This window comes from Penicillium cosmopolitanum (assembly GCF_028827165.1).
Source record: "Penicillium cosmopolitanum strain IBT 29677 chromosome Unknown utg000004l:1.0-4361866.0:1.0-4365735.0, whole genome shotgun sequence".
Lineage (NCBI taxonomy): Eukaryota > Fungi > Ascomycota > Eurotiomycetes > Eurotiales > Aspergillaceae > Penicillium > Penicillium cosmopolitanum.
The window spans coordinates 2,471,045-2,495,834 of record NW_026622674.1 but is presented as its reverse complement, the minus strand read 5'-3'; the positions used below and the strand labels follow the sequence as shown (position 1 = coordinate 2,495,834).

At 50.9% G+C, this 24,790-nt stretch overlaps 9 protein-coding genes across 9 annotated transcripts; 5 read left to right on the top strand and 4 right to left on the bottom strand.

The window, feature by feature from the left end:
* Positions 1 to 131: 131 nt before the first annotated feature.
* N7509_002319 (uncharacterized protein) lies at positions 132 to 7,488 on the bottom strand (the record flags this gene model as incomplete). Its single annotated transcript, XM_056626956.1, has 5 exons — positions 132 to 4,075; positions 4,101 to 5,373; positions 5,400 to 6,386; positions 6,422 to 7,363; positions 7,390 to 7,488. 5 exons carry the CDS (start codon positions 7,486 to 7,488, stop codon positions 132 to 134), a joined length of 7,245 nt encoding a protein of 2,414 aa, XP_056492751.1.
* A 640-nt stretch (positions 7,489 to 8,128) lies between these two features.
* N7509_002318 (60S ribosomal eL27 domain-containing protein) lies at positions 8,129 to 8,940 on the top strand (the record flags this gene model as incomplete). The annotated part of the gene is made up of 4 exons (XM_056626955.1): positions 8,129 to 8,155; positions 8,218 to 8,452; positions 8,495 to 8,832; positions 8,933 to 8,940. Exons 1-4 carry the CDS (start codon positions 8,149 to 8,151, stop codon positions 8,938 to 8,940), a joined length of 588 nt encoding a protein of 195 aa, XP_056492750.1. The 5' UTR covers positions 8,129 to 8,148.
* A 3,313-nt stretch (positions 8,941 to 12,253) lies between these two features.
* On the top strand, positions 12,254 to 12,891 carry N7509_002317 (putative pathogenesis associated protein Cap20; the record flags this gene model as incomplete). Its single annotated transcript, XM_056626954.1, has 2 exons — positions 12,254 to 12,328; positions 12,400 to 12,891. The coding sequence occupies 2 exons, from the start codon at positions 12,254 to 12,256 to the stop codon at positions 12,889 to 12,891; spliced, it is 567 nt and encodes a 188-aa protein (XP_056492749.1).
* Positions 12,892 to 13,403: 512 nt separating this feature from the next.
* On the top strand, positions 13,404 to 14,502 carry N7509_002316 (MAGE domain-containing protein; the record flags this gene model as incomplete). The annotated part of the gene is made up of 3 exons (XM_056626953.1): positions 13,404 to 13,430; positions 13,480 to 13,819; positions 13,973 to 14,502. 3 exons carry the CDS (start codon positions 13,404 to 13,406, stop codon positions 14,500 to 14,502), a joined length of 897 nt encoding a protein of 298 aa, XP_056492748.1.
* A 1,803-nt stretch (positions 14,503 to 16,305) lies between these two features.
* Positions 16,306 to 17,188, top strand: N7509_002315 (uncharacterized protein; the record flags this gene model as incomplete). The annotated part of the gene is made up of 2 exons (XM_056626952.1): positions 16,306 to 16,321; positions 16,374 to 17,188. 2 exons carry the CDS (start codon positions 16,306 to 16,308, stop codon positions 17,186 to 17,188), a joined length of 831 nt encoding a protein of 276 aa, XP_056492747.1.
* A 252-nt stretch (positions 17,189 to 17,440) lies between these two features.
* N7509_002314 (GMC family oxidoreductase) lies at positions 17,441 to 19,363 on the bottom strand (the record flags this gene model as incomplete). Its single annotated transcript, XM_056626951.1, has 3 exons — positions 17,441 to 18,321; positions 18,371 to 18,911; positions 19,079 to 19,363. The coding sequence occupies 3 exons, from the start codon at positions 19,361 to 19,363 to the stop codon at positions 17,441 to 17,443; spliced, it is 1,707 nt and encodes a 568-aa protein (XP_056492746.1).
* A 662-nt stretch (positions 19,364 to 20,025) lies between these two features.
* Positions 20,026 to 21,666, bottom strand: N7509_002313 (elongation factor 1-alpha; the record flags this gene model as incomplete). The annotated part of the gene is made up of 5 exons (XM_056626950.1): positions 20,026 to 20,174; positions 20,233 to 20,476; positions 20,540 to 21,130; positions 21,188 to 21,418; positions 21,499 to 21,666. 5 exons carry the CDS (start codon positions 21,664 to 21,666, stop codon positions 20,026 to 20,028), a joined length of 1,383 nt encoding a protein of 460 aa, XP_056492745.1.
* A 1,262-nt stretch (positions 21,667 to 22,928) lies between these two features.
* Positions 22,929 to 23,455, bottom strand: N7509_002312 (DNA-directed RNA polymerase III core subunit RPC11; the record flags this gene model as incomplete). Its single annotated transcript, XM_056626949.1, has 3 exons — positions 22,929 to 22,964; positions 23,031 to 23,125; positions 23,245 to 23,455. Coding segments are annotated over 3 exons (342 nt in total), but the record flags the coding sequence as incomplete, so codon positions are not given.
* A 537-nt stretch (positions 23,456 to 23,992) lies between these two features.
* N7509_002311 (ankyrin repeat-containing protein ANK1) lies at positions 23,993 to 24,646 on the top strand (the record flags this gene model as incomplete). Its single annotated transcript, XM_056626948.1, has 3 exons — positions 23,993 to 24,007; positions 24,065 to 24,242; positions 24,324 to 24,646. 3 exons carry the CDS (start codon positions 23,993 to 23,995, stop codon positions 24,644 to 24,646), a joined length of 516 nt encoding a protein of 171 aa, XP_056492743.1.
* Positions 24,647 to 24,790: the final 144 nt, after the last annotated feature.

The window sequence follows — 24,790 nt, the reverse complement described above, 5'->3', positions numbered from 1 at the left end:
ACAGGGTCTTAATAACAGAAAACGGTAACACACAGGTGGTATATGAAAAAGGAAACAGAACAGAAACCCAAACTCCGGAGCATCATACCGAAACAAACAAATAAAGTAAAAAAAAAATCAAAAAAAAAACATTACGTGGAAAGCGCAGTCTCTGTGCCTAGGCCACTATCAGTGGGCGGCTCCAACAGCTTTAACACCTGCGCTTCCATCTGAGAAGCAGTGTCTGAGATATCTCTGTCCACGAGATCCTGCAACTCGTCATCATTGAGCTCCTCCTTAGGATCTTCTTCTTCTTCATCATCATCATCATCATCCCCTCGAGCAGTCTGGGCATCGTCTGACTCTGATCCAGACTCAGATGCTCGGTCGGACTCATCATGCTCGTCATAGTTGGACTGCTCTTCGACATCATCTCCACCGACTGAGCTTTCGGCGACTTGAGTGTGACCATCAGTCGTACTGCTCATACCACTGGTTCGTCGATCAGTCGAGGCTACACTTTCAGTCACGTCAGTCACCACGCTGTCGGTGACGGTTCCGGCGTAGCTAGACTTGCGCTCCGTACCCGCATAACTGGTCCGACGTTCAGTTCCAGTGTCGCTCTCGGGATCGCTGGCAGGCTCATCCTCTTCACGGAAGGCTTCGTTCTCCTTGTCGGCAATAGATACCCGTCCGGCCCAGGAAGACTTGCGTAGCGAAAAGTTGGATTTGACTGAATGGCTGCGCTTAAGATTCGCGAGACCGCCGTTGCCACTAGCTTGACGGTCCACGCCTCGGTTGCCTGTAACGTGGCTCAAACTGAGGATGCGACGCTCTTTGCCAATGTTTGGCTGAACAGGGGCAGCTGCGGCACTGAGGTTGTTTGACAAGCCGCGCTTCAGGGCCATGCCGACGCCGTTACCGAGTAGGCTGCGAGGATCCTTTGACTCTCGGGCTGTAGAGGCGACACTAGTCATACTAGGACTACGTGCGCCGGTGCGAGAGCTGCGTGCACTTCGGTTACGTCTGAGGTTCATTTGGCTGCCAGTGGAGCGGCTGAGCAACACAGTGCGGGCATGATCCAGAACACCCTCCAAGATGCGCTTCTCGAGACCATCTGCGCGGTCCTCCATTTGTTGCATTTCTTCATGGCGAATCTCAAGGGCGGTTTCAAGACCGGATACTTCCTTGCTCAGCTTCGTGTTCTGCTTAGCAATATCATCCTTCTCCGCCTGCAGTGTCTGGATCATCTTCAGTAGTGAATCCTTCTCCTCATGGAGACCGACAATCTCTGACTCGACTTGTTCTCGCTGAGCCACTCTTCGTTCGAGAGCAATTGCGGCATCCTCAGCCTCCCGTCGCTTTCGCTCGGTGTCCTCGGCTACAAGAGCAGACTGAGCAGCAAACATCTCGTTCATCTTGCGAGTATTCTCCATGATGTCCTTGTGCATCTCGTCAAGCTTCATCATCTGAGTGACAGAGTGCTCGTCAGATGCAGTGGGCTCCGGTCGGCTGAGCAGGGCATCCAGCTTCTCATGCAGTGAGCTGTTGTCGTTGGCGGCGTGATCCAGAAGCTGATCCAGCTTGGCATAAATCTCATCCTTGGGGCCCGCACTCTGGTCCAAAGCTCGGTCAAGCTTATCATGAAGTTGATCGTTCTTTGAGTGCTCCAGGAGGGTATTGAGGACATCGTGGACCTTGGTGTTCTTTGCGTGTTCGAGGATATCATTCAGCTTGCCGTGTACGGGATCATCCTCAAGGTCGCGGCTAGTCTCCGGAGGAGGCATCAAAGCAGGAAGCATACTTGGGATATTGTTCGGTAGAGCAGACAGCTCGGTCCTGAAATCGTCGGCAGATTTCTGCGAGTGGTCGTAGTGCTGGCTAACGACTGTCAGAATTTGTTGAACAGTTTCGAGGATCTGAGGGTTAAATTCGAGCAGCTTGCTCTCAACCCGCTCAGTGGCAGCAGCGGCTCTCTCGTTTTCATTCCGCGACTGCTCTTGTTGCGACTTGACTTCATTGTGCATCTCCTCCATTCTGTTGTAAGACTCATCGACTTTGCCGAAGAGAGCCTTGGTGTCTTCGCCAATGCTCTCGCAAGTTTGGTTGACATTGTCTCCCATAGCACCGATGACTAGCTTGATGTCTTCAGCAAGAGACCTCGTGCTCGTGACAGCCTCGGCATGGGCCAAATCGCGCTCTTCGGTCTCGGAGAATTTCGAGTGAAGAGAGTTATGAGCATCTTCGTATTTGGCGATAACCTCTCCGATCTTCTCGTCAATTTTGGTACCAAGTTCCACGATAATGGCAGCCCGAGTTTCGTCATGCTTCACCATCGCCGCAGCATCTCGCTCCTCCTTGTCCAGCTTGCTGGCATTCTCCTCGCCGTGGGCACGCTCAAACTCCCGGTTAATGAGGTCGGTGAGCTCCTTGATGCTTTCGACAGTGCTGAAATTTTCTGCGGATAGGGCAAGACCTTCCAGGAGCTGCTTGAGCTCAGTAAGACCCTCGGTGCTTCCATCGAGCTTGCTCTTGAGCTCATCGCCGAGTTCACCGACAACGAGCTTAGCCTCGTCGATCTTTTCAAACAAGCCAGCGTGTTCAGTCTTTCGAGCATCAAATCCTTGCGCAGTCATGTCATTGTTCGCCTCCATCTTCTCCTGGAAGTCGGTGACGAGGGACTGCAGGTGTTGGACTTCTTCCTTGGTCGGGAGAGTCTCGGGATTGGGGATTTTCAGCTCATCAATTTGTGACTTGACCTCGAAAACCATTGCTTCGACGGTCTGCAAGTCAGACTTAAGGAGCTTGTCAGAGTCGGCGTTCTCTTCGATTTCACGTTCTCCTTCCTCCCCTTCCTTAGTCTTGCCTTTCAGTTCGTCCAAAGCAATCCAAACATCCTTGATCAAGCCCTCCAAAGTACCCATGTCAGATTTTGTAGGTGCTTCGGCCTCCATCCGAGAGGACAATTCAGTAATGGTGTCCTTGGCCTCTCGGATCATGGTCTCGAGGGTGCCGATATGCTCGGATGTAGCAATTTGATCCGGAGCGGGGAAAACGATCTCCTCGATCTGGGTTTTGGTGCTCATAATGAGGTGTTCGATGCCTTCGATATCCTCCTTGCGGACTTGTCCTTCTTGGGCATCGCGGGCGGCGCTCATCTCAGCAATGACGACCTGGACTTCCTGAATAGCAACAAGAACCTCATCAAGATGAGCCCTCTTCAGCGCATCTTCAGCCGGCTCCGCCTCGGCCGCCCGGGGTGTTGAGTCAAGAGATTCAACCTTGTCCTGAAGTTGAGTGATGAGGGTTTTCAATCCTTCGATATCAGAGCCAAGGTTTGGCTGATCAGCAAGCGTAAGCTCGCCACCGCGAGCGGTGCTGGCATCGTCGGTTTCTTTCTGAGATTGGCGAATGGAGTCAATATCAAGCTTGAGGTCAGCAAGACCGTCTCTGATGGTATCGAGGACTTCAGCTGTGTCGAACTCGGCGGGCTTCTCCAGGAGCTTCTTGAGGTCGTCCTTTATGGTGTCGATGCCATCATTAAATGCATCAAGCAGCTCACTGGTGGCAGACATCATGCTCTCACCTCCATCCTTCCTGTTAAGAGTCTCTTCGCGGATACTCTCGAGGTGCTCACGGACGGCGGCAATGATCTCCTCCTTATCGGAGCTGGGTTCTGCTCGAACAAGACTCGAATCCATACGCTCCCGGATGTTTTCGAATTCCTCGCGAATACTGTTGGCGATCTGATGGTTTCCAGCATTTGCCTTGTGTTGATCTGAGAGTTCTCGGATGGCGTCCAGTATTTCGTCCTTGTCACCTGCGGTTGTATCCCGAACAACCATATTCACAATTGTGCCACGAAGATGTTCGAATTCCTTCTCCATGGCGTCCAAGAGCTCCGGTGTATCAGGATTACCGCGAGACTCATTAGACAGGGAGGCCTCGGTGATTGTCTTCTCCATGTCGGCTTGGAGGAGTCGGAAGCCCTCCTTAACGGTGTCGATGATCTCGAGCTTGCCGGCCTCATCATGAGCGGCTCCGACATGAGCTTCGATCTCCTTTCGGACCACATCAAGACCATCCTTGATGGCGTCTCAGGACTTGCTCGGTGTCCCTACCATTGGCAGCGGAATATTGCTTGAACTCCTCCTTCATACCATCAACAACATCCTGCAAGCGGTCCATAACCTGTTCGCCGGCATTTGCGTTTGCGGAGCTATTCACTTCATGGAGTCCTGCAGTAATTGCCTCCATCAGATCATCTTTGTTAAGTTCGATCTCGCGAGTCATGGTATTGGCGTTCTCCATGCCCTCCATAACTGCTTGAAAGACATCTTCACGGGTGATTTGAGGACCGACACTGGCGCTAAGGGCGGATTTATCTGCCTCGCTCGAGTTGTGAAGGCCTTCGGATATCGCTTCAAGAATCTCTTCTCGGGAAAGCGAAGGCTGGAGATTCGCAAGCGCCGAGTCCTGGTCTTTGCTGGAATTGTTGAGGCCGTCAGCGATTGCTTCCAAAATTTCTTCACGCGAGACAGAAGGTTGGATATTGGCAACTGCTGTGTCTTGATCTTTGCGCGAAAGCTCAATTCCGTCGGCAACGGCGCTGACAATATCTTCACGGGAGATGCTGGGTTGAACGGCAGTGCTAAGAGCCGCCTGCTGGGAATCGAAGGCGTCATTCACAGCATTAATCACATCCCCCCTAGAGACGCGAGGTTCTTCCATCTCCTTGGACGCTGTGAAATGGGCCTCCAGGCCATCGGAGACTGCGCTGACGATCTCATCTCGGCCGAGGCCAGAATCAAAAGACTCCTTGCTGATCATGCTTTGAGTGGCCATGGATCCAGTCACCGCATTCAGGATCTCATCACGGAGAGAGTCGAGGTGTTCAATATGCTCATCATTGAGACCTCGAGAAGCAGGCTTTTCGGCAGCATGATGCGAAATGGCATGTAGAATCTCGTCACGAATGTTATTGAGGTGGTCCATATGTTCCTCGTCGAGACCTCGGGAAGCTGGCTTCTCAACAGCTTGCATAGCCACGGCGCCCAGGATCTCGTCTTTAATGGAGTGGAAAAGATTGACATGCTCCTCGTCCAAGCCGCGTGAGTCTGGTCTCTCGGCAGCGTGCATCGCAACGGCGTGGAGAATTTCGTCTTTGATAGCATGGAATTGGTTGAAGTGTTCCTCGTCAAAGCCACGAGAAGCAGGCTTCTCTGCAGCATGCATAGCGACGGCGCCCAGAATCTCGTCTTTCATAGAATTCAGGTGATTGGCATGATCTTCATCCAAGCCTCGCGAGGTGGGCTCCGGCTTCTCGAGACATTCGCGAATGGTCAAAATAATTTCATCGCGAGTGATCGAGGAGGGTGTTCGATAGGCGGAGGGCTGAAGTTCTGCATGCCGGTGTTGACCGCGTCGAGAACTTGATCGTATGTAATGGATTGCTCATGCTGCGGACGGTAGTCCCTAAGGCCCTCGGACAAACAATCCAAGATCTCATCTCGTTCCAGCCCGAAGTTCTGGAGCTCGATTTCGGGCTTATACGTTTCCCAGGCCTCGCGAACAGTTTCGAGGATATCGTCTTTCTCCATTACAGGTCCATGAGGCTCCGCCGCCTGGGGCTGGGGGAGCTCCAGCTCATCAAGAGCTTTCTTGACCACAGAGTAAATAGAAGCGAGACTCATGGTTGATTGGAAATCGGACAATGCGGAAGAGTTCTGACGACTCTCTTCGACCGTAGCAGCCAGCTGCTCCTGGAGGCTTTGCAGACTCTCGTGGACGATGTCGGAAATTTGCTCCGCGCTTGGCGGCTGAGGTTTCTCTTGATCGTCGATAGCCCGGCTCGATTCGACGTTCTCAAGCTTCCTGGCCAACTCACGTCCCATTCCGAGTACCTCGCCACGCAATTCACGCACAAGGCTCTTGACGCCATTCGTCATACCACCTCCCTCAATGACGCTGTTCTTGACGCTTCTCAGAATAGCCATCATGTCTTCCTCGCCCGATGACGATCGATTCAAGTCGCTCTTGTTGAAATTCAGAGCTTGGACGGTAGCACTGGGGTCCATAGAGCCCGCAGACAGAGACCGCGTACCTTGGATGTTGGCTTCGTTCGGAGAAGTGCTGTTGATGGCCTGCATCGAATGCACAAGGGCTCTGCTAGAGGGGTCCTCTTTGACGATATTAAGGATTTCCTCGAGCATATTGGTGACCTTCTTATCGGCATCCTTGTCGGAGACCGATGAAGCTGGGCGTGTCTTAATTTCATCCACAAGTTCCAAAAGTCTCTCCTCGCCCTCCTTTGTGGCCATCTCGCGAAGAACCTTTTCGAGCAAGGCAATGCTGGCAGAGCCATCGGAGCAAATTGGTCCCGGGAGCCGCAGAATTCTCGATCGTAGCTGCTGAAAGGATTTGGGCTCGGCATGCGCGGTACGGAGTAGCTTCTTTTGGAGTTGGGACTATCCGGTTCACTCGGGTTAATGCCTTCACGAGGCTTCAGGAAAGCTTTGAGATCAGACCTTAGGCCATCATTATCCAACAACTTTGATGTAAGATTCGAAGTCAGCTGCTTCAAGCTGACCCTGATATCTTCATCTCGGGCATTCGTTGCGGCTTTCAAGCTAACAAGATCGGTGGCATTGTCCTTGCTTCGTCGGCTGAGATTGGACATCTCACGCTGTAAGCTGCTGGCGATCTCGGTCAGGCTCAGGATTTGCGATTCGAGTGAACCCATCGTGGGAGTGGCGCGGTCCGCTTGAGGTGGCTCGGCAGATGCGGTGATCATTTTGGGGGCTTTCGAGGGGGAAGGAGGGTCGTTTTCTGGTAGCTGCATATTTTGAAGTGCTAACATTGTGGCGGAAGGAGGTGTGTTCTCGCCCAAAATAGGCTTCGACAAGTATCGGTTTGAGATATAACTGGGAAGCTCCCGTTCAACAGGACGGCTTGGAGGTGAGCCAGCGGACTTGTTTGTGTCCTGCAACTTGCTGGCGGGGTCGACAATTGTGGCTCGTAGAGGACGCTCTGGTGATCGGTTTTCGAGGTAGTTCAAAAACTCTGAGCGAGCATCACCCTTGGTGTCTGCAGGTGGTAGAGACTGCATGCGCTTATGATAATGGCCCTTGACCAGCTGTCGCTCAGGCGAACCGGACTTGGGCATTGAGTTTGTTGTGTAGGAGCTCGGAGCGTTCTCGCTCGACTTATCTGTGAATTTGGCTGCGATAGCCTGAACATTGGGCGACACATTGGATTTTGTCACAGGGCTCATTGAACGAGGATTTAAAGGTAGTGGCGGAGGAGCGCGCTCAGGATCCGAACTGTCCCACCTGCGCGAGCGACGCTTTAGCATCTTCTTCCAGTCGTTCACGGTGGGTTTTTGCTTGGCATAAGAATGAGATAAATCACGTACATTGGAACAGAGAGGCGAGCAGAGTCAGTATGAGAGCCCTGATGCCGGACGAGTTCCCGATCGCGGGAAGAAACGTCCCGATCTTGGGACGGCATGGTGTGTTATTGTCGTGGAGAAGAAGTTGAGATGTCTCAGTAAGGTATTGACAGGAAGGAAATGGGAATGTAGTTCGGAGAATGCGGATGGGGTCAAAACAAGGTCGTCAAAGGCATAACAAGCTCAGAGTAGAGCAGAGCAGAATTCGCTGGAAAACACAAAAGTGCAAAAGACGGTGTAAAAGTCTCGATCAACCGGAAGATCAACTTGATAAGAAGTAAACAGGTGGAGAGTGGAGGGACGAACAAGGTCGAGGACCACTACGCGGCCTACACATCAGATGTGGGCCCTAGCAACGGGTAACTGCGACTGTCGCCATGTAAACATTGAAGGCGGTGACCAGCCCAGCGGTGACGTTGGGCATCAGTCCAGGCCCCGGCAGTAAGGCGGTGAGGCGCTAAGGCACAAAGGCATCAAGGCATCAAGGCATCAAGGCCGCGACGCGGGATTTAGTTCTCCCGAATCCACCTAATGGGGTAACCCCCCTTTTCAAGCTAGCGTCCTCCAGTCGGTAAGACAACCAATCACGCAGAGGCACACAAATCGGCTTTGCCCTGAACCCTCTGCCCGCCCAGGCGAAAAAACGAACACTTCGATCTTGACTGACCGTTCCGTACTCGACAACCCACCCGTTAACCTCGCCAACCGGGACATTCACAATGAAGTGTGAGTATTCATCTCATCCGCTACGTCTCTACGATTCCATACTGACGAGAATTATGCGACAGTCATGAAGGTCGGCCGTGTGGCCATCATCACCCGTGGCCGTTACGCCGGTAAGAAGGTACGACAAATCGCCCATATCCCCCCCGAATTGCGCACACAATTTGAAGATAGAGACGGACTGCATCATTGGAACATCGAATCAACGACTGAAAAGCTATTGCTATTTCAAATGCATTTCTTTTTGACGACACGAAAAAACCAATTTGATGGAGGACCGGAATTCAAGATTGTGAATATGTGAATCCAAGTGCTGACCAGCGCTTTTCTTTCCGACTACAGGTCGTCATTGTCCAGCCTCAGGACTCTGGCTCCAAGGCCCACCCCTTCCCTTTCGCCATTGTCGCCGGTATCGAGCGTTACCCCCCTCAAGGTCACCCGCCGCATGGGTAAGAAGCTTGTCGACCGCCGCTCCAAGATCAAGCCCTTCATCAAGGTCGTCAACTACAACCACCTGATGCCCACCCGTTACACTCTGGAGCTCGAGGGTCTCAAGGGTGTCGTTTCCCAGGACACCTTCAAGGAGGTCTCTCAGCGCGAGGACGCCAAGAAGACTATCAAGAAGGCTCTCGAGGACCGCTACACTTCCGGCAAGAACCGCTGGTTCTTCACTGCTCTGCGTACGTCCCATCGAATACCCACACCGATTCAAACAACTCCACCGTTTTGATCGGCGCTCTTCTCGAATTAATTTTTTGCTGACTTTTCACTCTCATCCAGGCTTCTAAACGGTTTATCACGGGCGTTTGTCGTTGTTCAGGTGAAGGCGAGGGGGAAAAAAGCATCGAGCACATTTTCTGCTCCCTGAATTGGGATAGGAAGGCATATACCATAGCTGGAAACAGAATCGGGAATGTATCGGTGAACTCCAGTTTTGAGCGAAGGGGGCGCCCTACAAAATTGGCGCCTGCCTGAATGAAATGGAAAATATGAACAATTATTCTTTTTTCAAATGATCCTTCTTACGAATCCTTGCATGCATCTGCAGCTTCTTGCCAGCACAGTTTTTTTCGATTTCCCCATGCGCTTGACGTCAGAGTCTCAGAAGTCCTACACCCTTTCGGTCCCCCCGCAGCCATGCTATCATCGTGTTGATGGGATGGGATGCTCTCCCCAACACTCGGCCAGGCAGAACTTTTCCACGATGTCCTTGGCAACTCGATGAGGGTGGCTTTCTAACAACATACTAGTAAACATTCTCGTGAACGCCTCCTCGGGTCACATGTTTCTTTTCGCGTCAGATCTAGAGTAAAGAAAGCGTAGACATGACCTGTGGCTTTTCAAAGCCCATGTGATCGAAATCTTATCTTGACTACACCAACCAATTTAGAAGTCGACAGTGGACCCTTTGTTAGTTCCAAAAGCCCCTTCGCATGTGAAACGACCTTGATTCCAGAAGAAATTCAATCAGGAGCTTCCGCGGTTGACGGCAGGGACGTACTATGTGCATATGTACTATGTATGTATACATCTGCAGCCGAGATCCCATCTAGACCAGAGGGAGGCCGCAGAATCCGCCACCTCGACAAGGTCGCGCTCCAATAAGGAAGCATATCTCAATATTTTGGCATAGGATCTACGGCATCTTGGTACTGAAACCAGCAGGTAGTATTTCTTCTATCGCTGCCTGCCTAGGTTCACAAGATTTTCCATTTCTCCAAGGCCATACATACCTGGTGGCGCAACCTTGGGAACTTGCCACACCACAAACTACATCGAGAAACGATTGTCCGGGACAAGCAGGATTCACGATACAATCACGAATCGGATCGGAGAACTTGGTAGTCCAAGAAGCCGGAGAATATTTACGTACGAGAAAACAAAAAAAAAACAATAGCAAAAGTACGAGTGCTAGTCCGTTGTTCGGCTCGGCATGCTCATCAAACTAAAAACTATAGTCCGCACTGGCAAGCGACCTAACCCGAGACTCTCAACATTGACCGTGACAGTCAACTTGAACCCACATGGATTGATCTACACGGACTCGGTGCTTAAGCCAACGGGATTGCCACCAGATCGACCAAGATGTTGCCATTCTGTCGTCTAGTCGGAAAAACCAAACAGACAGCAAAGAGAAAAAAAATTCAAATCAAAAGTATATCGAACTTGAACAAGCTCCCGAGGAGCTCGGACAGCATTCAACTTCTGAGACAAGCCATATTCTCCGAGACGCAGGTCATCAATCCAGACTAGAAGCAACATGAACTTGAACAAGCACATGCAGTGCACAACTTGTCTCAACCCCCGTAGCTTCCGATTTATGCTCAAGGTGGCATGTATGTACCACAAAAATACAACACACCACACCACACCCTCATCCCATCCCACCTATCGTGACACAGTTCCACGCCAACACCAACATCAGCAGCAGCAGTAGCCTCCGGGCGCCCAGCCAATTGACCAACCGCAGCATGCGCGCGTGGGTAATAAATCTTGATATACGGATAGTGTACTTAGGGAATGCCGACTCTCAACGGTTTCGAATCCTGCACCCCCGACCTAGTGTACTAGTATGGTCAATCCAATCGCCGAGGATCGGATGATTTTACGACGAATCATCAAATGTACCAGTCGCACGCCCGGGACGCACGCAATTGGGGGCAGGGAGGGGAGGAAGAGGAGAGGGGCTCAGGATCAACTAGGGTAGAGGCCGATCGCGAACCTGGCTAGAACTTGAACCTTGTGCTATTTGGTGCTTTGGAAAAGCCGCATACGTGCAGTACTCCGTAGAGCGCCGACGGTCCCCATTTCCATTTCTATTTCCATTTTCCATTTCCATTTCACGAGCTACTCGCCCTATCCCGGCTTTAATTTTGCCGCATGGTTGGGTGGCTAGCTGGCCAGGATCGTTGGCAATGGGGGAGGGAGGGGGATACGAGTAGCAAAAGCGGGATGACAATTGGGAGATTGATGGGACTTTTTTCTTTTGCGTTTCGCGCCGGTCCATACAGGAGGTTTGCTAGGCGACGCTCAGGCCAAAGGGGAGTGGATACAAGGTGCAGGAGACAGGAGACAGCAGGGGGGGGGGGGAGCGAGGCTGGATTCTTTTTAATTTTCAAGGCGGGAGGATGAGCAAGTTGACTCCGGGCTGCAGGTGTCACGGCCAGAAGCCAGTCATGAAACTAAGGCATGACGGCTCTAGGCATGCCGGTTCCTTGGCTGATAAGAGGGCCATCGATGATGTTCTCGCCCCAAGCCCGGATTTGAAGTGGGGGTTTCGTGGAGGAACAAGGTTCATGGCGGGGAGTCAATCGTTCGAGTAGTGTAAATTTCTCTGCTCTCGCCGGGTGATAGCGTGCTCACGCTGGCAGGGTCTGGTTTATTTGTAAATGAATGTTGCGAATATGTATGGACATACCATAAAACCTCCCGTAGAGTCGATCAGTGAGGCTAAGATGCTCTAGTCGTGGTGGATCCAAATGCGTCGACGTTGGACCCGCAATCACATGTGAAGGGGGGTCTTATCAAACCTATGTTGCAAGCTAATGCAATTCTGCTGAACACGATGATTGCGCAACGGGATATCCTATTCCTTGGGTCGCGGGAGAGTAAATTGCTGGATGTCGATATCAAGTCGATAGGAAGGAAACCTTGGAAGGAGTAGAGTCGCTCATTACCGGGAAGCCAAATTTGCCATGGCGTCAGGGCAAGCTGCAGCAGGGAGGTCTGATCCAGATCCAGCCCAGGTCGAGAAATCGAACCAAGCATCATTTTAACTGCCAAGGATGAAAAAGGAAATAGAAATTCACAAAATAACAGAGTGATGAAGTAATGTACATAGAGGCAAAACCAGCCGGGGAATACGATCCCTGCGCACAGATGATGCGATTGCGCTGGGGCCTTGTGAGGCCAATGGCAATTGCATAATGCGGGCGCAATCACATGTGAAAATCTATATACAGCCCACACCACCTTGCGAACTCTCTCTTTTTTTCTTTCCCTTGGACTCTGCTCTTTTCTACTTCTTGAATTCCTCATATCTGAAGTCTTTTCTCTCTTCTTCTTTTCCCTCTCTCACACACTCACACCATCTCCCTCTTCATGCCCCACGCCGACTCTGACAAGATGGGTGAACCAATCGTCAACGGCGAGAAGGTCCATTCTCAATTCCTCAACGTATGCAGCTACCCAGCGCCGTATCCCGTTTGATTTGCGCCACTGGCTAACACTACTTCGTGACTCACTAGCACCTCACCTCTTACCCCGTCGTCTCCGACTCCATCGCCGTCTTCAAGGGCAACCCATACGGTGCCAAGTCCATCGAGTTCGCCGACCAAGGCTACACCCGCTTGGCCAAGCCCGTCCTGCCCTACTTCTCCGCGCCCTACAACTATGTTGCACCTTACCTTGCTCGTGCCGATACTCTCGGTGACAAGGGTCTGAGCCAGATCGATACTCGCTTCCCCATCGTCCGAGAAGATACCCAGAAGATCCGCGGTACTATCTACAACACCGCTGGCTACCCGGTGCGCGTCGCAGGCGATGTCAAGCACCACCTCTTCGACACCTATGGATCGGAATACAAGAAGTGCGGTGGCGATGGCATCTTTGCCTCCGGAAAGGCGGTTATCACGACTAGCTTGGTTATCTCGCAGGAGTCGTTGGCGTGGGTCAACACCTGGTTGCAGACTGCCAAGGAAGAAGTCAAGGAAGTCGTGAATGAGAAGACCAACCACTGATTCAACCACTGATTAGATTGTATTTTCTTTCTTTGCTTGAGCGCCTGTTTTTTTGATTCGCCGCCTTGATTCCTAGAGAAAAAATAATACCTATTATTGCGTCTGCTTTGATTAAGTTTTTTTTGATTTTGTTGTCGTGAATGTGGTGGGGTGCTCCACTACATATATTGTCGATCGTTCAAGCTTCAAGTTGTTCAGTATGATTTCCAGGTTACGACTAGTACTAGTGCTCTCAACAGACCATTTGAACAATGAAACTTCCAGTGTACTCGTAAACTGCAAAAATATTTTATCCGAATACCTTAAGCACCACTTGAAACTCAATCCAAGAGCATCCAAGAGCATCGAAGAGCATTCTATACTGGTAGGGCACTTGGGCATAGATAAGAGCACGGACCACATGGCCGGATGCGGTAAAATCGCTGTTTGATCGGACCCGCGTCGCGTCCACTCCATCTCAAACACACCACCCCAAACCCAAAACTTTGACCACACCCAACCCAGCGCCCAAAATGCCTCCTGTCCGCAAAAGACAAGCAGTAAGTGAAAGATAACCAAGTTCAACCAACACCCCCCACTAACACCTAGAACCAGCCCGCACCCGCGGACTCAGACGACGGAACCCCCCAACCAAGCCCTGCCCGCCGTCAAAGAACACGCTCCTCTTCAGCCGCAGAGGATGGCGGAAGCGGTGCACCATCAAATCTCGACGCGATGGTCAAGAAGATGGTCCGTCTCGCACTGGCAAGCGAGTACGCACGTCTTACCATCCGCCGAACCGACATTAATGCCAAAGTTTTCGGCGAGCAGGGAACGCGCGAGTTTAAGGTTGTCTTTGAGCAAGCGCAGAAAGAGTTGAGGAGTCGGTTTGGAATGGAGATGGTTGAATTGCCTGCGCGAGAGAAGACGACCATTTCACAGCGGCGGGGTGAGTTTAGTCTAAATGTTATCCCATTTCCTTTCGTTCTTTTGACCTGGTCGTCTATAATGGAGAAGACCCTCAATCTGGATCGGGGCTGGAGAGAAAAAAAACAAAGAAAAGAGAAGACAACAGAGACTAATACTGCTTCCTCCTGAATAGCCGCTCAAAAAACCGACAAACCTTCATCCGGAAATAAATCCTGGATCTTAACGACAACCCTACCACCATCCTACCAATCCTCCACAATCCTACCACCAACAAAAGCCCCCTCCGCAAGCACAGAAAGTACCTACACAGGCCTCTACAGTTTCATAATAGCCCTAATAAGTCTAAACGGCGGCTCCCTCGCCGAACCAAAACTAGACCGCTACCTCACGCGAATGAACGCAGAAACACACACTCCCATCGACCGCACAGACAAACTTCTCCAGCGAATGATTCGAGAGGGCTACCTCGTTCGAACGCGCGAGCTAGACGGCGGCGAAGAACAGATTGAGTTCCTAGTCGGGCCGCGGGGTAAAGTTGAAGTGGGGACGAAGGGGGTGGCTGGACTTGTGAGGGAGGTTTATGGGCGTGGGGTGGGAGACGGTAATGCCAATGGCCGGGTTCCTGGGTACGGGGACGGAGATGAAGATGTGTTGGGCGGGGAAATGACGCAGATTGAGGAGGAGGAGGAGGGAGGCGTTTGAGGGGAGGTTGAGGAGGAGTTTGGGGATTCGTGAACGTCCTGGGCTGACGCAGGAGTCTGGGATGAATGGACAACGTGGTCGTGGCGGTGGTGGTGGTGAGGAGGTAGAGGCGGATGCGGATGCGGATGCACGTCGGAGCGAGGGGCCGAGACGGTCTAGGCGCTCTGCCCCTGCCACGCAGCAGGAATCTGAGTCTTCGGGAGAAGAGGAGTCAGCCAGTGATTCGGATTGATTCGGGTCGGGTTGAATGTGAATGTCTGAATGTTTTGTGGTTGTTGCATGGCCCGGTTTTCTTTTCCTATTGGAATATTCTGGCTGTAGTTTGGAGACATTGTTGTGATACCCTGGAGTTTTTACAAAATAATTGCATCGATGAATATACAAAATACTGGTTCTAGTAATGAGTTTGAAGCTCTACCTTTGGATCTCTACAACCTAAGGATATTTCTTGTTGATGGGGTGACCTATTACTTGTAGCTGCTTGAGTAGGTACTCCAGAGCCTGATACACAACGTCGACGGGTAGAATACCATGATTGTTGTCAATATCCAGGTCCATGTTGATGTATTTTTTGAAACCGATTAGTTACCAGAGACATGTGCTATATTAACTCAAGTAAGTCCCGGAAATATGGAGCTCCTGTGGTCTGGATTACGACTGTCTCGCTGTACTTTTGAAAGCTAAGGATCCTCATGGGGATCTTCTCGGAAATCGTTGACTTAAGCCAGGTAATCTAGAACGTCCCAACACCCTTCCTTTGTTCCCCAAACCCTGGATACCAAGTCACGCTGAACTTTATTAAGAAAGCAATGGAAATAATCATTTTCCGGTAGTTTACGAATACAGATTTTTACAGAACACAAGTTACATACAGCATGCTCATATTTGTATGGGAGATACGAGGATATTGCTGGAGCCTGGAGTAATGCAAACAATAAGGTTCACACAACTCCAGAAGCGGTGGATTTTGCGGACTCCAACTATGTAGTAGTACTTGTTATTTTCGCTAATGTACAGTAGCCGTCTGAGTGGGCTACGAGTATTCTAGTGCTTACTGGAAACTTATCTAGAGCCGTACAACCTCGTGCAACCAGACCAGACTGTATGTGGCTTCACATGGCCATGGATCAAGGCATAGAAATGTGTTCAATTCACTGTATTGTATGCAGAAACCGGATCATATTCCACATTCTCCAACATCTGACAGCAAAACATCTCTAGACTTTCACCCCTAATTACCTGTTAGCCAACAAATCACTTGGCCTACAAAAAGGCACTGGAATAGAGTGGGATATTAGCGCAAGCTTCCTGTACTATCTTCCGGGATCTCGGTCTGTTGCTCCCGTAATTATTGTACTACGTAATACATCTATGCTCTCCCTGTTTGCACCTATGCGCAGCGTGGCGGTGCTTAGGGCGATTAACCAGCCTTACATAGATTGAAGCTTCTAACGCCCGGATACTGGCGCAGCATTCAGCCGCAGATCTATTGAGCGCCAGATGATTCCCCTTCAGGAAAGGCCGGCTAAGCCTTGTCAGTTCATAGCACCACGCTGAGCTAAATTAGCTTGAATACAAATAGTAAATGTAATGTGAGTGGTCGCCTTCGCACCTATGACGTCACTGTGGACCCTATCATCACCGTAAGGAGGATCGCGGTATGGCGCAGTAGATCACTTATTTAGCAAGAAACATGCCATTATCTTGATTAACACTGGCTTTATTAAAGTCACACTTGCTACTTACCAAGCTTTTATTCCGTGATCTTGGGAGAAATAAACTTGAATATTCAAATCAAGCACGATGGGCCTATTTACACGTTCACTAATGTCAAGACCGAACCCTTCAAGTTCTCAGCCAATAGAGGACAGGAAGTTCCAGTCTTCCCCCCGACTACAAGGACTCGGAGGCCATTGCATCGGACTACGCTAGCAGCCAATCCTCCACCTCCGACCGCTTTCTCTCCACAAGCGAGCTTCAGGTAGAAGCCATTGGATACGATACCAACCAAGCACTCAGCGGCCGCAAAACGCTAGAGAATATTTCTGTCTACAGCACGAAATCCGGAGTACCTATACAAGAAAAGTACACCTCTGTCCGCCTCAAGAGCAGTTCCAACTCGTGTGCGCTGGTGCGTCCATCTGATCCACGTCAGAATGCTCTTATCTCGACTATCTATCGCTGGGGCCCGGGAAGACATCCCAGAATGCATATCCTACCCCACGATTCCAATTTTTCGGTTAAGCAGGCTATAGATGATGATAATCTATGCGGAGAACTAGTCGAAGTCAAAGGCCGGTCGATTATTAGCCGTGCCCAGGTTTTCGACACGTCGTTTGGCAAATTCGAGTGGCGCTACGGTAGTCGGGAAGAAAGAAAAGCCTTTAATGCGAATTCGCTGCTCATTCTGGAGCGCATTGATCGCATTGTATTACCGAATGGCACAAAGATTAAGAGCGGCGCCAGAATCGCTCAGCTTATTCGAAACGACCAATTCCGCACCCCCGGCTCTGTTAGGTACTCCGGAGGTAATGGTGGTCGTTTAGTGATGGATCTGCGCATGTGGGAGGACGAAAAGGATGTCGACGCTGAAGGTGTAGAGGCTTTCTTTGTAGCGAGCTGTATTTTGATGCTGAAGAGAGAGGCGGATCGTTTCATCGATAATAATATCGCCGCCGTGACATAGACGAACGGGCCTTTCTGCGAGGCGCCTCTAGCTTGGAATTGAAGTGATACTATGATTTCAAGTTGCTTGTTGTACACACAGTTGAACTATGTGCACAGGTGTGTAGACGTATTCATCGTAAAAATGTGAGTTCGGCTGTGTGCCGTGCATCAGTGCCACGCTTATTTTCTTTCACAGATTCGGAGATATCTACAACACTCTTGCCTTAGCCTATGCCTGTGGATTTCATTTCTTTTCACATGGTATATTCCACTACACAGTCTGACTAATTAAATGTGCTGCCCGTTCGGCTAAAGCATACACAGTAGCCATCGTATGTGCACTGATCTGATCGGGTATGACGCTACAGTCAACCACCCGTAGATTGGAAACACCCTTGACTCGCAGCTGATCATCCACGACACGGCGCATGGCACACGTGCCAATGTTGTGGTTAATTATCATAACACTTTCTTGGACGAAATTACGCGCCTGAGACACGTCCTCCAGATTAACTTCTATAGGGGGTGACACGCGGCGCCCGACCCGGCCTGCCATGTGGGATGTCTTGAAAGCTCTGTCCGCGGTCGTGAGGCCAGCTGCCATGACATCCACTTCTGAGGGATGAGAGAGCAATGACAGGTCGATCTCCGGTGCTGCCGTCCGCCAATCCTGCCCAGGGGATGCTTTTGTGATATGTGTACTGCCACGAGACATTGGGTACACTGGGATGACCAGCAGGGAGAAGCAATCGTTATAACCTTCAGGAGGACCAGCTATCACTCGGCTCTGGTCGTCATTGGACTTTGCAACATTGAAGTTGCAGGGCATGGCTATCAGCTCGATAGCTGGCGCAGAGATGTCACGCAGGAGCCGAATCACTCGCTCTCCCTGCTCGCAATAATGCGCAGAGGTTGATCCTGAAACTGTCCTCGCTACCGTGCTGACCGTTTCCTCTAAGCGATCTTCGGAGACTTGAGTCGCGTAAGGTATGTAAATCAGGCTGCCAGCGGTGCCTGCAAGTAATCCTTCTCCTGTTTGCATTAGCCGTGCTACTTCAGCCTGAACTAATTCCGGGTTGGTGAATAGAGAGTCCATGGTGACGTTATGCGGAGACTCAGTCAACTCATATGTAACACTCGTTACAGGGTGTTCTTGGGAGATTTTCGCCAACTTCAGGCAGTTCCACTAAGCACTTTGTACCAGCCGCTCGTAATATCTCTGGGTTTCCGATACCAGACAGCTCCAAGAGCCTTGGACTCTGGATTGTGCTGGCGGACATAATCACTCCTCGGCTCGCCTTTACCTCGTACTCACTTCCATTGTACATATATCTCACACCCCTAGCGGTGCAAGGGTTTTCCTCTAATACAATCTGGAATGCGATCGCTTGCGTCAAAATATGGAGGTTGGGTCGATCCAAAATGGGTTCGAGATAGGCGTTAGCGGCGTAACTGCGTTTAATCTTACCATCGCGGCGATCGACTGTCGTGAAATTATGAGCAAAGCCCAGGTGACGGCCTGCAGAGGGATCCGTGTACTCGCATGGAACCGAGACCTCGCTGACGGCGTCGATCACAGTAGAGGTGATACTGGGAGGTGTTGGTGACCATGAGACCATGACGGGGCCAGAATGACCATGAATCTCGGGGTCCCGCACAAAATGCTTCGGACGCTCGCCGGAACGGGGATCCGGTAATAGCGTCTCGTGTCTAGCAAAGTAAGGCTGCAAGGAATCCCGAGACTATCCAGGCGCCTGAGTCGCCCAAGAGTCTAGGTCCTCTGCAGATGGCCGGGTGTGTGCTAGGAAATTGATTCCACTAGACCCGCCGAGCATCTTGCCTCGAGGCACATGATGGACTCTGTGGGCATTATGCTTCTGCCATACCGTGAGTTAAATGTTTCCTATACATAAGCTTGCTCGAGAGCTGCTTGACCCGTGATTACCTGTGGTGTTGATTTGAAAGCCCAATCGTAATCAGAATTATTAAGCATCTTTCGCATTCCAGCTAAGCCCTCCACATTTTCATCGTCTTTGCGAAACTCGCCTGCCTCAAGGACAGCAACAGTGATCGAAGACCTTTCGCTTAGACGAGCTGCGAGGGCCAGTCCGGTTGTACCGCCGCCCACGATGACATAATCGAAAGTGGTGCTTTGAAACTTTTCATTCGAGGAGAAGACCGATTCTTTGGCCATGGCTGCGGAATATAGCACATAACGAAGAGCTTGGTGATTCGACAGGATGATGAAAAGCTTCGATTTCAATTTCAACTGATTTTGCCGTCAAGGACCTGGAAGCCACATACTTATAGTTCAACTCGACCGCAGCTGATCTTGGCTCCAAGCGAATTGCAGAATAAGTTCCATGAAGGCTGACTGCATTAAGACAATATGATGTGTCGTAGCGCCGTAAGCCAGGTGAGGAGGCCGGTTGCAACTTCTCGCCTTACAGGTAATAAACAGTTTGGTCTGCTGATATAATAGTCCGGTAATTTACGGTACATTCCAAAAACAAATAAGGCTGATATAGCTACTATTCTGAAAGTAGTCTATTGTATCTTGGCATTGAGGGTTTGGTAAACAACAAGAGCCACAAGAGATATTGAGTACACCTGTAAAGAATTAAACTGCTTATCTGCACAAGGTCCTTTGAGCAAGGAACATACCGGCTTACGGCTACGATTGAGTGTCTAGTACGATGTCTGAGCCTACAGGGCTTGAAGTCTATAATGTGCACAAAATTTAGGTCTCAAATCTGTTAATAGAATTTTAGAGAGACTAAGCTAGGTCTAGCTCGATCCATAAGCGTTTTTGTAAGAAAATCATCACGGCATCTCTGCATCATGTGAAGAAATCGCTTATTTCTTGCCAGCCTTCTGGGCGGCCTTGGTGACCTTACCGGCACCACCAACGGACTTGTCGACGGACTTGATGACACCGACGGCAACAGTTTGGCGCATGTCGCGGACAGCGAAACGGCCAAGAGGGGGGTAGTCAGTGAAAGCCTCTGTGAGGGAGTTAGCATTGCTTTGAGAAGAGAAATCGGGAATTTTATAGTTACGTACCAACACACATGGGCTTGGAGGGAACCATCTTGACGATGGCGGCATCACCAGACTTGACGAACTTGGGCTGGTCCTCAACGGACTTTCCGGTACGGCGGTCAATCTTCTCGAGGAGCTCAGAGAACTTGCAGGCAATGTGGGCGGTGTGGCAGTCCAGAACGGGAGCGTAACCGGCACCGATCTGACCGGGGTGGTTCAGGACAATGACCTGGGCGTTGAAAGAGGCAGCGGCCATAGCGGGGTCCTGGTTATAGGGTTAGAAAGGAGTCAAAGGGGATAGGATATTGAATATTCAGAAGTGACTTACGTTCTTGGAGTCGGAAGCGACGTTACCACGGCGAACCTCCTTGACGGAGACGTTCTTGACGTTGAAGCCGACGTTGTCACCGGGGACACCCTCCTTGAGCTGCTGGTGGTGCATCTCGACGGACTTGACCTCAGTGGTCACGTTGGCGGGAGCGAAGGTAACAACCATACCAGGGATGATCTTACCGGTCTCAACACGACCGACGGGAACCGTGCCAATACCGGAGATCTTGTAGACATCCTGGAGGGGCAGACGGAGGGGCTTGTTGGAGGGACGGACAGGGGGCTCGATGGCATCGATGGCCTCCAGCAGGGTCTTACCGGTGACCTTGCCGTTCTTGCCCTCCTTCTCCCAACCCTTGTACCAGGGGCAGTTGGGGGAAGGCTCAAGCATGTTGTCACCGTTGAAGCCGGAGATGGGGACGAAGGGAACGGTCTTGGGGTTGAAGCCAACCTTCTTGATGAAGTTGGAGGTCTCCTTGACGATCTCGTCGTAACGGGCCTGGGCCCACTTGGCAGTGTCCATCTTGTTGAGGGCAACAATGAGCTGGCGGACACCGAGGGTGAAAGCAAGCAGAGCGTGCTCACGGGTCTAATCGAGTGTAAGTGAGTGAGATTGAGAGTGGGAGTGTGTGGGTGGGATACTAACCTGGCCATCCTTGGAGATACCAGCCTCGAACTCACCAGTACCGGAGGCAATGATGAGAATAGCGCAATCGGCCTGGGAGGTACCAGTGATCATGTTCTTGATGAAGTCACGGTGACCGGGGGCATCAATGACGGTAACCTCGAACTTGGCGGTCTGGAACTTCCAGAGAGCAATATCGATGGTGATACCACGCTCACGCTCAGCCTTGAGCTTGTCGAGAACCCAGGCATACTATTGAATGGGTCAGTATGATGAAAAGTCTTCGATGGGGGTTGGGTAGGATGGGTATGTGGATGGATAGTTGAACGAACCTTGAAGGAACCCTTTCCGAGCTCAGCAGCCTCCTTCTCGAACTTCTCGATGGTACGAGAGTCGATACCACCGCACTTGTAGATCAAGTGACCGGTGGTGGTGGACTTGCCGGAATCGACGTGGCCGATAACGACAATGTTGACGTGAGTACGCTCGTCCTTACCCATTTTGGCGGTTAGGTTCTTGAAGTTCTTTGTAAGATACTAGGAAGATCCTGAAAATTGCACAGATTCTACAGCGTGTGTAGAGGTACTGTGCGCCAGAGAGTTAGATGGATGAAAGAAAGAGAAGAGAAAAGTTGAAGGGGGGGCAAGATATACGTACTGATGCAGACAGGGAGGAAAGAAAAAGTCTGTGGGAGGGGCGAGGAGGGGAAATTCTTATATGGAGGGGCAAGCGAGGGAAGAGGCGAAGTGGGCTGGGTTAGCCCTTTCGTTTGTTGGGGTTGTGATTGGTCAATCTCAGCTCTGGTGGGGTCTTCCAGCGGGACAACAAGAAAATTCTGCGGTGGGCTGTTTAGCGTCGTAGATATACTTTTACTCTCATAGTATTTACTACGCTGCTGCTTGTACCTATACACCCCAATTTCGTTCCTTGGTTACCCTCCCACCAGTCCCCACTCGGTGTGAATTTTCTTCCTCATCGTGGTCCTTTCAACCCACCACTGGGCAGCAACGCAGTTGTCGGGCCTTCTTTAAGTGGAATTGCCGCAGTAGTACGGAGTAATTGTTTTGGTTTTGCCCTATTTTCTATTTTCTATTCCCTTTTTTACTATTTTTTTTTTATACAGAGGGGGAGTCCCCCCTCTTGACTACCCCTCCAGATAACACCAAATGCAGCCCAATTTTCCATGTCAGCAATAGAGTAACCCCTCCCGCGGGGCATCCAGCAGTCACCGCCAAATCGAGACCCACCAGCACCAGGCTGCACATGTCATGCAGAGGCATTTTTGCCACAGACGTCAATAGATAGAATGAATGAATCAAAATATAGGATAAATTGATGGCTGGGAAGCCTCATGAATTACTGGTACACTTGTAGAATCCCTAACTACCAGTAGCCTGAGTCATATTAGTACAGGTGGTTATAGTGTAGTATCTACAGACAAAAAAGTATGGAGGCTGGCAAGACCCATGGTTACAACCAACCCCCAAAAAACTTTTTTTTTCCTTTTTTATTCTTTTCCTTTTTAGCCTACAAATCGCCGATCGCGAATGCTCCGGCCTATCATTGACGTATGGTCGATCAAATTCGGGTATCTCATCTACAGCCGCCGCTGTAGCCATGTGTATGCGTTCGTACCAAAACGCCCAACTAAGTAAAGAACAAAATTATATGATGCGCCATTTTGTTTTGACGCCCGAGTGGGAAACAATTCCCTCTCCAAAATGAGTCCCCTCCACCTCGTGATCTCATCCCAGCGATCAGATCAGTTCTCTCTCCACCGTGCACCGCAGTCGCAGCACTACATACAGCTGTCAGATAATGCGGCGCCCGCGTGTGCGTAAGGGGGGAAGATGTGGGCACTTACCTTCAAGAATGTAGTCATCGGCTCATCTGCACTGCGGATCTGCAGCTGGAAGAAGTATGCACGGTCTCCGTTGCAGTTCTCGGCAGGGCATTGTGCTGGAGAAGAGAAGAAATTGTAATTAGTTTCCAGCCCCAACTAGGATCCAGCCTGAGACCCAACCCAAAGGTCCGGTCTGCAATATAGACTAGGGGTAGGAGAATCTTTCGCAACGTACTGCCCACACTATCGGCATTGGCAAACTCCTCCTTGCCGCCAAATACATCCTCCACCTCCTTCTGCTTCATCTCGGTTGTCTCGAAGATGGTCTGTCGCACGATGGGTTGTTCGTAGGGGCAGGTGCGGCACTCGAATCGGTTGATGCCCATCGGATGTTGAGTCGAGGACTCCGCTCGGGAAACTGTCAGCGCATTGCTGCAGTTGGGACAGACTGAAGAGGAGATTCGTTAGCTTTCTGTTCGTTGCGATTCTCGATCGGGGATCACCAACAAACGAGCGGCATTTCAGCTGGCGCAGAGTTTCAATATCCCTGTGAGATCAATCTTGGTATAGACCCGTAACCGTAGCTGAAGCAAAGAGAAGCGTAACCCTCGCCTGCTGGCTCAAACGCTGTCGACTTGCAGGACGACCAAATCTCCAACTGCGCCGGCAAGCTAACCGCGCGGCTAAATTTAGACGGCGGGGTTTTCGGAAAGTCACATGATCGTGGGATGTCCCTGGGGAACAAACATCTACACTGCCACGCTACTGAGACCCTGAACCGAAGATCTGAAATTCTCTGCTTGTAAATACGCCTTTTACTGAACTTCTGGGAACAAGACCTTTATCGTTTGACTCTACGTCCCGCCGTTTCGTCTCGTGTTTTCCCACGTTTCACACCGACTAGCTCCGTGTCCCTATTGCCGCGCGACTGGAACCACTGCCTTCTCCCCAAACAACCTCCGAATTGGGACTTGTACTCAACAATGGCCGACGAAGAAGTGCGTTATGACTGTTACTTCCCTGCTTTTCGCATACCCGCTAACTTTCAGTCCTAGGGTGCCTCACCCCGCGAGCTGGTCGTGGAAGCCTGCCGCCGCGACCAACCACACCTACTGGAACAAGTCCTGGCTTCGATGGAGGAGAAATCAAATGAGGAAGTGGCACAGTTCTTCAACGGCGTGACAGATCCACTAGGCAACCACGCATTGCACATTTGCGCCATTTACGGAAGCTGTATGTAGACCGCTTCCTCCTAAGCAGAAAAGCTACCCCTCTCCCGAACCAAACCCCCGCGCTAACAAATTCTCGCGACAGACGACGTTATGGACGCTCTGTTCGACATCCAGTACTTCGAATGCGACCCAAAGACGAGAATGGACGATGACACACCGCTCCACATCGCTGTGCGATACGCCAACGACAAGGACAGGGAACTAGGCACCGAGATGGTGAAGATGATGTGCGACGCCGGCTGCGACCCCCGAGTACGGAATAAGTTCAATCAGAAGCCGGTCGAGCTGGTCTTCAACAACGACGAGATCAAGCAGGTCCTCCAAAAGGCGGAGTACATTATGGCTGAGGGTATGCAAAACCAGGCCGAGGACTCGGACCTTGGCAGTGCTAGCGACAGCGAATAGATCGTTTGTCCCAAAGAGTCTTTATTACTGGTACTAGTGTCCCTCTTTTTCCTTTTGGATGGTGGCTTTTCGTTGCTGTCTCGTCGATTCTAGAGGCCCTGGTGGTTTCGTGAGACGTCTTTTCAGCGCTGGCGGGGTTTCCTT